The sequence below is a fragment of the Condylura cristata genome, unplaced genomic scaffold, assembly GCF_000260355.1.
Source record: "Condylura cristata isolate star-nosed mole 26May11 unplaced genomic scaffold, ConCri1.0 scaffold00002, whole genome shotgun sequence".
NCBI classification, from domain to species: Eukaryota; Metazoa; Chordata; class Mammalia; order Eulipotyphla; family Talpidae; genus Condylura; species Condylura cristata.
Window position 1 is genome coordinate 17,527,971 of NW_004567103.1, and position 16,044 is coordinate 17,544,014.

Here is a 16,044-nt window from a genome sequence, read left to right on the forward strand (position 1 = left end):
AAAAAAAAAAAAGTGTTCAAATGTCATAATAAACCACTTTTACATTCCAACACTTTTTTTCCAGTTCTCCCATTTTCTATTCTGCCCCTATATCCATATTCTCCCACTTAAACCAATGTCTTCTTGAACAGGGATTTTCAAGTTTTGAGAGAGACTAGGGTGGGGAAGAAAGTCTGGCACTATTCTGCAGCTGCATTTCCAAATCCATTGAGAAAGCAAATCTGGGGAATGCATAGACTTCACTGCACAGAATTGGTGTTTGTGCAATGTTAATTAAAAAACATTAAATAGACTGAATGCTTGCAGTAGTTAGGGACCTCTCTGCAAAAAGCCCCCTAGCTGTTCAGAGATAAATAATGTAGGAGTCCTAGAGAAGTTTAAATGTTGCTGGCATTGCTATGGAATTGCATGGCTTCAGAGCCAATGCGCACTTTACGCAAGTGAAGTCCCCAGGCAACACTTGGCCCTCAAGTGTGCTGACTTTTTAAAGCAGGAAAAGGAATAGTACATATTTTAAAATGAAGAATCATTAATTAGCTAAGAATTGTTTTTTCTACTAACTTAGTGCCATATGCTTCTGGAGTTCCATTGTCAACAGTATTTGGCACTTGGGTACTTGGCTATTTGTTTAATGTTGAGTTTTAAAACAGGGTGATATCAACAGAAGGCAGAGAATCGAATGAAAACTAGCAAGGCTGTTCCCAGTCCATGACTCTTCAGGATAACAAACAGGGTGTGCACTAGTGTTATTAAGGAGCACAGTCTAAAAATATAACTGACATTTGGATGAATAATTAATTATTTACTTCAGCTCAATTTTTAAACTGAAAATTGGGGAGTTACTGGCCAGAGCAAAATAAAGCTATACTATTAAGACACCAGGAGGAAATGAAGCTATATAAAACTTGCACGCCTCTGTCAGACCTCCTTCCTCAGCAAGGCTGCAGTGACCTGGTCCCCTAGCGGATGCTCATTGGGGAGCATGCATGGACTCTACCACTTAGGCCCTTTGGGGGAAAGGGAGTGTAGATTGGAAGCAAGCTCATTGGATCTGAGCTAGACTAGCATCAATTCAAGCAAAGATTTCTAAAGCAGCGCTGTGAAAGGGGACAGTTTCAAAGTGCTAGTGGGAAGGTGAGGCCATCAGAAACCTGAGCATTCTGGAAAAGGTTGTCAAAGTACAGAAATTCATAGAGAGACTGAAACATAGCAGTGAAGCATTTCAGTGACTTTTCCCCATTGTATGCTGGCTGCATGACCCAGAGAGGGGTGGAAAAGCTTGCACATTGGCTATTGAGTTTCAGATGCTAACTACGCTCAGTAGTAAATTGTAGAGTAGGTGGACTAGGTAGCTCCAAAATTGACTTGTCTGTAGGAACTTTTGTTTATCACAGGAAGCCTGTGCAGCTATATGTGGAGAAGACCTCAGAGTCATTTATAAACAGCAGTCTTTTTTTTCTTTTTAGTCCTTATAAGGATTAAGATAATTCTAGGATGGCATGTGAAACACTTTTGATACTGGAAGAAGGTTAATTTTATACTAGACAACCCTGAAATTTACAACAATTGGTACCAAAATACTATTCATTGAGGAATATGATGGTATAATTATGAGGTAAAAAGAGACTCTAATAGCAGATGAATGAACAGTAGTTATGCAATCACAAGTCTAGCTATGTCTAGGAAATAAAAACACCTTTCAAACTTTATGAGTCAGAGAACTGTAACGGGATAATCTTCCTTTAAAACTTTCTTTTGCAAATGCACTTCATTTGTAGTTACCATTTTTAAACTTTATATATATGGCATTGTGAAACAAGTAGTAACTTATACATTCACTTTTTTTAAAGAAACACTGAGAACATTTTAGAATATGCTTTCAAACACCAAAACTCAAGTTGCTGAGTAAAACATTCAATTGCATGTGAAGTTTTCTTTTCCTTAATTCCACAGAAGTGATGCCTATATTTTTAAAGATTATCTATGCATACATGAGCTGGGGTGTAGGTCAGAGGTACAAGAGTGAGAGCATTCACCAGAGACAGAGTGGGAAGTAGCACAGGTAAATTTTCTGAAATATGCTGCTGATGAGATCAGCAGGGGAGGCAGGAGAGGTCTGCTCTACCATGTGGGTCAGCTTCTAGTTAAGGATGGAACTCATACTGTAGTGGCTGTGGATACATTCAGAGTGCTAAGACTTACCCCTTGTGCCACCAGGGAGGCCCAGAAGTGATGTTTAAATGTGAACTGTCACCTGTTAAAAATTAATGATAAATGCTAAAAAGATTCTATTCTGGTTTCAAGATATACTAAGTCTAGTATCATTGTATTTTTTTTCCTCCTAATTTAATTATTCTCTGCTCTATCTGGTTTAAATCTATAGAACTTTCAAATACTTTTGTGTGTGTGTGTGTGTGTGTGTGTGTGTGATAGATGTATTAAATCTGTCTCCCTAAATAGCAATAAGAGAACACAGAGTTACAGCTACCTATAAGGTAGCTGATCCTCTAGGGAGAATTATAGTACATGTATTAAATGACAAGAAAACAACCATGGAAATTAAAATAGATTAAATTGTTATATATAAATTGTAGGGGAATTGAATGAATAATTCAGATATTGACTGAAAGAAGGACATTTCCTGGGACTATTTTAGAGATAATAATGGATAGTGTATCTAGCTTTGTAAGTATTCATGAGTTGAAATACTTTTAAAAATGAAAGGGAAAGTTGTAGGTGGGTTGGATGATGCGTGACAGTAAATCGACATTTGATTATTTGGAAATTATTATTATAAGATAACTGGATACTGTATCAGAATCTCAGGTCATGGAAAGAAACATCATATTTGAGAAAACCACAGTTTTGAAAAAACCAATTGACCTGAACTTCCAGAGTCCCCTAAGTAAGCTGCCTAAATAAACCAGAGTGCAGCAGTATTCAGATTCATTTTTTATGCCTGATCTATTTTAAGTTAACTTTTCAATAGCTAATTAACTTCTATTTGATCAAGTGCAAAGAGAAGGAAAACAGGTTGTAAGAGTCAGTTGAAAAATTTATTATTCATTCCAACTTTACCATAGATATAGAAAAACAGTCATCAATCCATTTTAACTTAACCTATTTTTTCTATTCCTTATCTATTAATGACTCATGATACCAAGGAAGTTATATCTGGTATAACCTAATTTATAGATCAAAAAAAAAAAAAATCATAGTATTTCTCAAAAGCTCTTTTCTGGGATACCTAAAGTTTGAATTTCTGTCAATTATTATAATATTGGTTCTTAGCTGCATCTTTTAAATCAGAGTCAAAAAGGCTAATATGAATAAAACTACTTTGTAAATTATATAGCACTTTATAATGCTATTAACTCTAATAATTTAATATTCTAATCTACTACATAAATTGTCATACAATTGTTAGGTGTGACTGCAGGTGTGCATATATTTAAGCAAACATGAGCTTTGAAATCAGAATTTACAAAATAGTCAAATTAAGAGGTGATTAGTTCCATTATAAACAGATTATTTGTTCACAAAGTGATTTTCATGAGGATTTTTTAAATAGAAGTTTCATTAATACATTAAAAATATGACTTGAAATGTACAAGCCAGCTCAAGTGTGTGGAGATTATGTTTCCTGTGTCATATTGATTAGGTTCTACATACAGGTAACAAAGGCTTTTGTTCACCAAACTCTTTTTATGATGTGTTGTGTTTAAAAAGCTACATTTAACTTCATTTAACCAGGACTTGAAAAAAATGAAGATGTTACTGAGGATCTATTTTCCCATTTCATAACCTTTGGTGTTGTTTAGCCAGTGTCCTTTAGTATCCATGGCAAGTTTCATGATATGGGTTTCCTACTGGCAGAGGATTAGGTTTGGATTGCCTTTCATAACGCTGGACAGTTACATGAAATCGCCTGTGTAATATGAGGCCCTGTGCTCTATGCATGTAGCTCTCAATGAAAAGTCCTACTCCATTTCTGTTCTGAATAAGCTCTTTGATCTTTCTTGAGCATGTTATGTTGGTCTTTGTCTTCTCATCTGTATGTGCAAACTGGACTGGATGATTTCTCTATGTCTTTGCGCTTCTCATTCTGAAAATCAAATATAATATTAAATTATATATGACCTAGGAATTCTAGACAGGATTCCAACAGCCACATTTCTATCCTTCCATCCATTCAATCATTGAATATTTACTGGCTGCCTACTTATAGGTCAGTTTGTACTTGTAGATGCCATAAATATAGCAGTGAACAAAGTAGAATCTCTACTCTCATACAATTTTGCAATGACATATACAGACCAGCGACAGTTTGTTATGTCTCCACTAGATAAATAGAAACATTTATAGTAATTTTTTAGAAATGCATAGTGAAGAAATCAAAGATAATTAGGACAGTCCCTGTGGTCATATCTCAGTTAAGGAAAGGAAACATCAAAGCAGATGATAACAAAAAGAACCAAAGGTTCAGACCATAGATTTAAGTAAAATGTCAAAAGTTTACATTAAAAGTTAAGGTAAAAATTAAATCACATTATGTAAGAGGTCAATATTTTATAAAGTTACAAGATTATCAAAAGTATTGATAATATTTTAATTAGCAAACACATTCATGTAAATGTTAGAGCTCAGAATGGATAGCTTACCTTCCTTAAAAAAAAAAAGTGCCGAAAATAAAACCAAGGTTTAAAAAAAAAAAACCCAAAACCTTTATAAATTGAGAAAGTACCACTAAACATTATAATAGAAGAAATACCACCCAGGAATCTTCTAATCACAGAAAAAGCAGTTTTTCATGTTATTTATTTTCTTCCAAACTTGCATTTTACACACATATATTCATAATTGTGTCTTTGAAAAATTATTGGTAGTATTATTAAAGGAATATTCTAGAAAATGAATTTTTACACATAAACCTTGATGGCCACATAATACAAATATTTCTTTTATTTATACATATAGAGAGGTTTATTTTTATAGATTTTCAGATGTTTACATTAAACTAAAAATGGTAATTTAAGTATTATTTGGTTTTAAACCTTTTAATTCCTATTAGTAGTCTCATTTTATATAAGGAAAGGGAATCATAGGTTATTGTTTACTTTTAAAAATGAACCTGGTAATATTTTAATACTTGTATTACCAAAATGTATTAGATAAATTAACTTTATAACACATTTTGGCATTTATCATTCTGTCATTACCTAATCACTTTGAGAAAAAACTCAAAAAAACTGAAATTGTTTAACAGAAAACTGTGATGTTATGTTCAATAATTAAAAATCTGTGAAACATCATTAGCTCTTGATGAATCAGATTAAATGAAGATGGATTTCAGATTAAAAAAATATTTCCCCATATTTATTGAATTATTATAATTGACATATACCATTAAGGGGCACACCATGTTGCTTTTATATAGTTACATATTAAAAAATAATTAGCATCACAGTATTAACTAACACCTCCATGTTGTCATATCATTAAATATCATTTCTTTTTTTGTTGTTGTTGTTGGAGAGAACACTTAAGATATAATCTCATCAGCTTTCAAGTAGGTAATGCAGAGTTATTAACTATTATCACTATTCTGTACATTATATCTACAGAGCTTCTTAATCTGTAACTGGAACTTTGTACACTTTGATCAACATCTCATTTTCCCAGTCTCCCATCACCTCTCTAGTCTTTGATGCAGTAGGTTGCAGAGAACATCCTTAAGAGTTGAAAATAGATCTACCATATGAGTTAGTAATACTACGTTTGGATATATAAGAAAATGTTGTAAATAGGATCTCAAAGGTTATCAAATCTTTAATTCCAGAATTCAGTGATCATTGCATGGAAAATCAGTCCAAATTAAGCAACAGATTAATTTGTAGTATCAGATTCTCCATCAACTAAACCATATGTTTGTGGAATGTGTAGAATTGCTGCTAGACATATTAGCAAAAGAATATCTTGGCTAATATATCCAAGCTATATAATATCAAATTTATAAATTAAACTAAAAGAAAAAGAAAATAATTTGTACAAGGGATTAATTATGGTGAAGGGCTACAGGTGCCTTGATGTGTGGTATGTAACATCCATTTAAACAGGGGTGATCCTGTATCTCTGAATCTGATAGAGTGTTGTTAAACTGATCTCACCTCAATAAAAAGAAGCCACATGGATAATTCTTAAATCATGTAGAATGGGACTTGATTAAAAATCAGCATTGAATGGCATATACAGTTATGAAAACATGTCTATCTTCTCTTTGTATGAACAATTTCTCATTGTCCTTTCAACAATTGAATGAGGATTCGGGAAAGATAAATACAACTTGGCTAACTGAATAAAATATTTGTGAAGTGTGGCATTTATTCAGATGTAGATACTGTTGTATATATTGATAACACCATTCCCTACTGTCAAAGAGAAATACCTCCCAGAAAATTGCTTCTCCCAAGTAGTGTCTGTCTTTTATAATACAAAATGATGTGTAGTTATATATTTTATGCTTATTATATTGTAAATATGGAGAAATTTGACTGTGAATGTTGTTCTAAACAGTGAATAAAAACCAGTAAAAAACACTATCTTTAGGAGCCTCTAAATGTGTATATTATAATTAGGTCTAAATGAGGATTTCTGTAGAACAGAGAATGTTCTAGATTTGAGACACATCTTAATTTACTGCTCCTTTTGATTTATTTCAAAGCTTCATATATTCAGGTTGTCCAATTTGTGTTTGTTAAATAAATGTGTGACAGAACAAATTAATGAATACCAGCTATTGCCCTAATATAAATTATCAAGCACCTAATTAAAATTAGTATTTGAAATCAATTATAATGTAAAATAATCACCTCTTGCTCATCTGCATCTATTTCAGAGGGACCAGCCTACTAGAAATTGTATAATCTAGTGCCTACATTAATCTACTTCAGGTTATGAGAACACAGTTTAAGTAGGTTATAGCACAATATGTGTTATGTGATGATCATATGTGAGTGTTCATTTTTGTCTTCAAGAACATCTTACGACCCAGAATCAACTTCCAAACTATTCCAAATCCTCTGTTAGAAGGAGGCCTCAGGAGGGTTTACAGGAGAATTAACTGAAGATACAACAAAGGATCTTTACTCAAAAATGTTGTCTGTTCCACCATTTCCTCTCATGCCAAGCCCAGCACTGGAAACAGTTTCTTTTGATTTGAAGGTCCCACTATGTTTTCTAAGCACAACTTTAACTTGGACGAATAAATTTGGATGGATGATGCAGGCCAGTGAGGGCACCAAGGCTTTGGTTTATAGTTGTGCACACAGATAAGAGGACTTGAGAACAGATGGGAACAAAATGCAGACCACATTCTGATAACCTTCCAATGTGCTTTGTCATGGTGTTTATCTCACCCAGAAGAGAGGCATTTCATTGCCTTTGTGCAGACACATCAATTGCCATATACCAATCTTGGGTTAGAAAATACTTTAAAGGAAGGGGATCCTTAAAAAGGAATATGTGCATAATAATATTACCTTGTTTTACTCTTGCAGCTTCTTCATTTTATCCATTACTGATAAATCATATAGCATGATTTAATGTCCCAGGACAGTATATGTTTCCCTGTTATCAGCTAGATAAGCATTTGTTAATAGCAGGAGGAAAAAAAAAAAAAAAAACTTCACTATGCAACCAGCATAATAGAATGAGCATCTATGATTATTTTCCATTTCATAGTGTACATCTTTACTTGTGTTGCAGAAACTAGCCTTACTAAGTGAGCAAAGTTCCCATTAGGATATTCTAGTGTAATTCCTTTATTTAAATAATTCTAACAGGAAAAAAAAAAAAGGCAGTGACTACCACTTTAATTACAGTAAATGGCAAAGGTCTCCCAGTGATAAGGCATCACAAGCAGACTGGTTTTTATTACTCACAAGGGGATGGTTGAAGGCATGATAATCTGGGGAAGAAAGATGGTTGCTAATGTTTACATACTTAGCTCCCACTGGCATTTCACCAGCTTGGAGGTTTGCACTGTCTCTCTTAATCTGAGATAGTGCGTCCAGATTCACAGCAAGACCTCAAGGAGAGCCAGATGATGGGGCAGATGGCAGATGACTAATTTGGCAAGCCATGATGAGTGGAAATTGTTTGCTTTAATTGCTTGTCAAGTCCAGTACCTACATTAAAGTTAAGGACTAGCACTGTTACAGAAAACAAACTACTACAAAGTAAAGAAGGACTTTCTGTGTGGCAGGAGGAAGTGGTGAGAAGAATGATTAAAAAAAAAAAAAGGTGGGAGGGATTTGTGGCAGAAAGGAGAATAATATTTCATCCAGGCAAAATGACAAATGTTATTTTTGATCTGCAAAGAATTTCTATAATGGTTTCCAGCTTTCAACATGTGAATTTTATAATGTAAGAGAGAAATGCTACCAAATATTTAAGGACAGGAAAAGAAACAACTGGAGATGATAATTACGTGTGTGCAGTTAGAAGTCAGTTTTTGATGATTCACATAATGTATTTAAAAATCACTTGCAATTTGAAAAATTTGATCATGTTGATCTTTGAAATGGGAAATCTGGACACATCATAAGAATTATGTATTATATTGGGAAGACTAGATTAGTATAGACTATACTTTTCATAAACAGGAAATTATCATGTGTAATTTCCAGACTGATAATTTTGCTTTGGGCAGGTAGTGTGATGAGTTGTTTCCCCTTGCCATATAACTCAGAGTTTGAACCTCTGTGAGGTTCTTTAGAGACTATTGTAAGTTACTGAGAAATTAAATACAGATCAATCACATTTTAGCTGGATCAGCATGAAGCAGCCAGGAAATAGCCTATGGACTCACTTTCCATCAGTGGTATAGAATGCCCATGTCTTCCCTGACTACAGCTCTATTAGTGATGGTCCCCAATGCCAAATGCCCTTTTCATTTGACTCAAGGATCATTTAGAAAGTGTTTTAGTTCATTTTAACAGATTTCCTGTTTTGTCGCTTTGAGAGTCAGTAAAACAGTAGTAGAAGATAAAGATTCAGAGCATACACTATAGAGCCACTACATTTTTTTAAAGCATAAGGATTTTTATCTCGAAAAAAGTATTTCCAGTTATGTAACATAAATTACAAAACAATTGTTTTGTTTTCTTTAATACTATAAGAATTAATTTAAGAACTCCTTAATTGCTGAACTATAAACTCACTTCCCTTACTTATTTTGCATATAATAACTTCTGATACAAATACTTTTACATTATTTATAGTTTTTTATAAATATTTAAAATGCAAAGAAAATTAAAGCAATAAAATCTAGAAACATATTAATAGAAAATGTCAATTATTCTAAGTGTGAAAGTCCAAGTGTGATTCCAAGCAAGAATTCCAACATTGCAAGAATGGTTCTTTCCAGAAATCCAGAAATACAAGAATGGTTCATATTTAGAATTCATTCAAGAATGGCTCCTTCCAGAAATACAAGAAAGGTTTATATTAGAATTCATTAATAATTCATACTGATAATAAAAAAAAAATTTTTAACAGTCTATGATGAACTTCAACATTGAAGTCTGAAATAAAACCCAAGTAAAGCTAGTTCTCAAGCATATAACATGATAAAATGCATGCTGAATGAAGGAAAGCGTGTCTGTGAAAGTTTGTAGGACAGTTTTCTGAGTTGTAACTTGTTAGCTTCTCTGTGTAACCGCCATTGCAGTCCATAAGCAGAATAGTCTGCAAATTTCCTTCATGGCCATTTAGTCAAACCCTCTCCCTCCCTACTCATTCTTTTAATCTGTCCTCTGTCCTTATAATGTTTTTTTTTTAATCAAGATATTCTATCAATGGAATCATTAAATATAAACCATTTGAATCTAACATCTTTTAGTCAGTATTATGTCTTCCAGGATTTTCCAGGTTGGTCTAATCACCTGTTAGCTTTTAGTGCTAAATAGATATTCACAGACTGGATAAACCAGAGTTTATCTCTCACCTATTTAAAAATACATGGGTGTTTTCAGTTTCTGTTGAATTGGAGTAAAAATCTTATGAACATCCACATATATGGTTTTATGTATATGTGATTTTTCATTTATAATGCTATATACATACAAATTAGATTGTTGGACTATTAAACATGTCTGTTTAGCTTTATAACCTTTTAAAATATTGCCTGCCATAACATGACCTTGAGAACATTCATCAAATGCAATCATTCGATGTAGACAGGTTTTTATTTAAATGTATTAAAATAATTTCTAAATACAGAATTTTCAGTATGGAAGAAAATTAAAGACTTTCCATTTAAGGAAGGAGACATAGAACTCAATGAGAAGAAAATCACTGCCCAAGTTTATACACCCAGACAGTGTTAGAACAATGAATGCATCATGACCTCCTGTTTTCTTGAACTGTGCTCATTTTTTTCATCAGACTGACTTCAGTACATCACCATGAAGACTTGCACTGTAATTTGGTTTAATATGTCAGATAATATACACATGTTGTATACTGAATGCATATATACATGTACTCTGTACATACTATATGATATAAATTCTGTATTACTTATTGAATAAGTGACAATAGCTTGTATTTATTGACCTCTGTCAATGATGGAGACGTCGTGTATATCACGTTATTATATTGACCCACTTAGTTTTTTTTACAATTTCCCTATTAGGTATTGGTCATTTTGTCTATTTTACAATGAGGAGACAAAAATTATAGAGTTTAATAAACTATTCAGATTACATTGTAAGCTAGTAAGCTAGTTTTTGAGAGATATTTGTCTCTAGAACCTGTAGTATTAACTTCTAAAGTAGTTTTTACTATTAAGAACACTTAGTATAAAATCTCACTTTGTGATATTAGGGAAACTACAAGTGGGAAGTGAGTTGCTTGAGTACATTAAGTTTTAAAAATGGAGGATTAGCATTTGATTATGACTCAGTTATCATTCTTAATGGATACAAAGCCCATTTATTTAATCAGCAAATAAGTGACTATGAATATATCTATTTCTCTAGGCAATGAGCAAATTCAAATTTGCTTTCTAATGTAGAAACCTATAATAAACAAATATATGATATAATTTAAATAGCAGTAAAACAAAAATAAAGAAGGTAGAGTTCAAAGTATAGAAACCTGGTAGGTATTTTAGATAAATTGAGCAGAGAAGACTTTTCTGAAAGAATGACATTTGAGCAAAGACTTCATAGAGGTTCTTACAGAATATGTTAAAAAGTTTTAATTTTTTTTTATTAGGGGTGATGATGCCAATGAGTGATGTTAGTAGGGTAGTGATATGAACAATTTATGCTTTTCAAAAGATTGTTCTGGGATCTGTGGGGAGAAACATTTAACAGGGGGAAGTAGGGAACCCAAGAAGTCAATTTGGAGGTTACTTTCAAATCAAGGAGAGAGACACCAAGAATGACAATGGTGGAAATGGAAAACTCAATCCCATGGGGATAGAACTTAATAATAGTCATTGAAAATGCTCACTACCTCTTGTGTACTCTAGACATGTCATATCTTCAGGTCTACAGCAATTGGAGATTTTTAAATACCAAATAATGTGCATTAAACTAAATCATTTTTATTATATCAACATTTCTGAAAGATAAAATGCTTAATGGTCTTAAAACAGAAAAAAATAGAGAAATTTTTATCAGATCATCCAATTTTTTTTTTCTGCAGCATTCCTGATTTACACACACTCACTATACACACACATACATACACCTACACATATAGAGTTTTTTATTGATTGATTGCAGTTTTTCTAACCATGTGTCTCCCACAATTACACGAGCTGTTACAAAATGTTTGAAATATTTTATAATAATCTTCCGACACTAGATCGACAGTGGGTGCTAAATACATTTTTATTTATTTATTAATTCATGTCTTCCATAGGCATGTAATATAAAAGGCTACTGTTTCATTCTTTTTTTTTTTTTTTCAGCTCTTCTCTTTCTTGTGTAATCAGCTGGAGTACTTGTTTCCAGTCATAGCAACCCTAGAGGCATTAACTGATCTTTAGTGTTACTATTGATAATGTTAATGTTCCTTCATTTTGATTCTAATATATATTCTCCATGAATCAAATGAAAACATTTGTTAACCAATATTGTCATTTTGCTACAAACACCAAATTATATTCTTAATTTTTTTATTGAGTGAGGATTATGTACTTCACTCATTGTTGGGTGTAAATCTTAAGAAGAAAAAGCCCTTGTTTGCAAGTATAGCTACATTTGTAATGGAATCAATACCATATAGAATAATTGGTGATTTTATTAAGGTCTCACATAGTTTTATGCCTGGGTTACAGTTGAGATGAAAATGCTAGGGAGCATATGTGAATTCAGAATTTTTGAAGCTTGAAATTTTTGTAAGCCTATAGATTAAGAATTTCATAACAGTGTTAGTCAGGGGGGTTGAATTTTGCTAAATTTGTTTTGGCAAGTGAAGAAGATTTTTCAGTTCTGTTTGATAAACAGCTTTGTGAAATCAATGAAACTTGATGGTTTAAGCATTGTCTTGTATACATTGGCTGATTGTAAAATCGATTGACAAATAGAAAGTGTGAGGCATTCTGTGGAGGCTACATGAAGAGAAATACAAATTATCTTTATGCATCTTTCCACACTAGATCTTTTAAAATAATGGTTGTTTTTCAAGATATAAATTATGGGGAATGTATTTCTGATTATGGGTAGTTTGAAACAAAGATAAATATACAAAATAACTGAGGCAGAAATATTTCCTTAATGAATGGTATATACTAACAACTCTAAGTCCAAAATGTTTGTAGAATATTATGATTAATCAGATTTTCTGTTTGTTGAGCGTCTTTTTGTTGAAAATATTCTTGAACATACTTATTCCAATTTCATGCTTTCATATGGTATAGACAAAACACAGCTGATCATTTATTAAACAATGGAACTTTTCTGAATTGAGGGTAATTTTGTGAATACTAGTTATAATTATTTTTATATTACTCAAATGAATATTGCTAAGTGTTAATTTCTTACAAAACTGTACTGTATAGTCAAGCAAATACAAAATTGTATCTGTCTTTTAAGCATTTACAGTTTTTGTGGATTTCTTATACAAACAGATTATCATAATAATAGCTAATAATTAACATTTTCATATTATATAACTCATTTTCATAAATGCAGAATTACAAGACACAAAAATGCATGGCTACTAGTTATATTAATAGATTTTTCTACCAAAATTTAAGCTTCTATAGTAAAAATCAGAACACAGTGAATATTTTGCTTTTCATTTAAATGTCTGCATATTGACTTTTTATATATTGATATTAAAGTATAGGTTTTATTTTCAATTGGAAGAAACTTATATAAATTGTACATAGATGCATCTTGACATATTCTGTATTTTAGAAATGATGCAGCAAGTTTATCAATGGTTAATACTCTATCAGTAGCAGTATTAAACCATCAATTTGTCATCATTGACAGAAATTTAAAATAATTAATGTAAGTTCATAGAGCAGTGCCTTTTCTCAACTACTTCATGATGATTTTATTGTTAATTTGATAGAAATAATGAATATCATAGGTTAGTGGTGTTTTCTAGAGATACTCTATTCTCCTGAGGGGGGGAATAATCTTGACATTAATATTGATTAGTATCAGGTTCATGAATCAGTTGCTTCTTGTTCTCCTGTTTATGTTGAATAATATATTTATGAATGGAAATTAAATTTTTCTTAATGTTGCTTAATTTTTATAAGAAGGTAATCTAAAACTAGTAGCAAGTTAGATGATCAAGAATCATTTTGTGTCATATTTGTTTTCATAAGGTCTATTTTTTTATCATAAAACATCTAAATTAACTTTGTTTTCTACTACTGAATCTCCAGTAATGTCTATTCTTCCCCTCCTTATAAAAATATGCCAAAATTGTTAATTATTTTCGGCATCACTTCAAGAATTTGTGTGAAAGTATCTTTGCATGTAACACTGCATGTAATAAAGAATATTAGTTCTTGTGCTAGGAAAATGTGGGGAAAATACAAAGATGTTGGTCAAAGGGTGTTGACTCCTATGGTAAGATGAATAATTTCTGGGGATCCAATATATCATAGGGTGATCATAGTTGACAATGCCATATTATATACTTGGATGTTGCTAATAGAGTAAATCTTAAATATTCTCACTACAAAATATAAACATCTATGGGCATGATAGAGGAATTAACTGATACAATGATGCTAATCATTCTGCAAAATAAGTGTATATCAAACACACAGATTGTATACCTTAAACATACACAATATTGTATGCCAATTATATCTCAATAAACCTGGAAATATGAAGTTGAAAATACTTATCAGTGTGTGTTTCTATGACTCTTAATGACATTCAACATATTTTAATTTAAAGAATTGGGTAGAGTTTTATGGGGTAGAAATGGTGGGGCACTGCCATTGTACACATGTGGGAAGGTTCTGTAACTCCCTGCATGTCTTCTTGTCTTGGCAGTGTGTGCAGGAACAGAGAACAAGCTGAGTTCTCTCTCAGACCTGGAGCAGCAGTACAGAGCCTTGCGCAAATACTATGAGAACTGTGAGGTGGTCATGGGTAACCTGGAGATAACCAGCATCGAGCACAACCGGGACCTCTCCTTCCTGCGGGTAAGGTGTCTTTTTCTTTTTCTTCTCTTTGTGACAGTGATGTCAGGATGCATAAAAACAGGACAGGTCACTTGTACTTGATGGCTGTGTGCTTCTGCCTGGCAGAGGCATGGGCAATAAGCCGAAGATAAGAGATATTAGAGCATACACTAGCAAAGAACAAGAGTCACAGTTTCATGTAGACTGACACCCTGAATTTAGAGAAGTTTCTGTTGCTCTAAGATGGATGAATGATGCTGTCAGGCTATATTGCCTGACATCTGGCAAGTCTGTCTTTCTCTGAATCACAGGCAAGAGGAGAAATTTTAGACTGGAAACTAGGGGATTCTAAGGATCAGTCATCTAGGAATTGGTAACTTTAAATAGCAATCACTTTCTCTGCCCCTTTGGAAAGTTTAGATGGATTCCATATCACTATAATGAGACCAATACTGTAACCTGTAAAAGAAAAAATGACATCTGGTTTTGAACACATACAAATGAAAGTCAATTTATGGGAAATTACACGTACTAATATAGGTTGATATTTGCATGCATGTAAGTGAATATGTGCAGATATAAGTTGACACCATGACAGCAGCTCTCATATATATTTATTTGGTTAACAAACTTTTAATACTTAAAATCTTCAGTTTTTAAAGTTTGTTTTAGCTTGAAAGATACAGGAAATTCTGTACTTCAAAGAGACTTTGACAAGGTGAAATGAGGATGGTGTTTTGTACAACTAAGAATTTATTCTTTGCTTAGGAATTACTAAGGTGTGGTTTAAAATATAGTTTATATTGTTATCTATGATATTTACATATTGCTCAGGATAATTGTCTTGTATAAATCACGAGTAAAATGTCAGATAAATGATGCTATAAACTATTTGTGGGTAGTGAATTACTTAAAGAACAATGTATTCTTAATACTTCTATATGTAGATAAGTAGTAACAATGATTTCTAAATACTTTGAATGTAATAAATATGTCTAGAATTGGTAACTGCATCAAAGCCTAAATAACACTGCGAGTCATATATTTTTAAAATAACTTTCACTTGTGTAAGGATAGAGTATGAATATTTTTCTGTTTAAAAAAATCACATTATTATTTGTCAAAAGTATGTCTTGACCTTTACATAAATCCAAGAACGTGTGCAGCCAAAGAAAGACAATGCTTTTTGTTGTTGTTGTTTTGTTTTTTAAGATTTATTTGTGCATACAGAACTGGGGTACAGGCCGGAGGCTCAGGGGCTGCGAGAGGATTCACCAGAGACAGAGTAGGGAGCAGAATAGGCAGATCAACAAAGTACACTGCGGAGGGGAGCAGCGGGCGGGTCAGGAGAGGTCTGCCACGCCATGTGGTCA

At 32.6% G+C, this 16,044-nt stretch overlaps 1 protein-coding gene across 4 annotated transcripts in view; it reads left to right on the forward strand.

Annotated features, from left to right (window-relative positions):
• ERBB4 (erb-b2 receptor tyrosine kinase 4) overlaps positions 1–16,044 on the forward strand; it is a 942,163-nt gene that overhangs the window by 317,159 nt on the left and 608,960 nt on the right. For all 4 annotated transcript variants that reach the window (XM_004674330.2, XM_004674332.2, XM_004674329.2 and 1 more), the window contains exon 2: positions 14,541–14,692. In XM_004674330.2, coding sequence (XP_004674387.1) covers positions 14,541–14,692 — 152 coding nt within the window. The remainder of the gene's footprint in view (positions 1–14,540; positions 14,693–16,044) is intronic.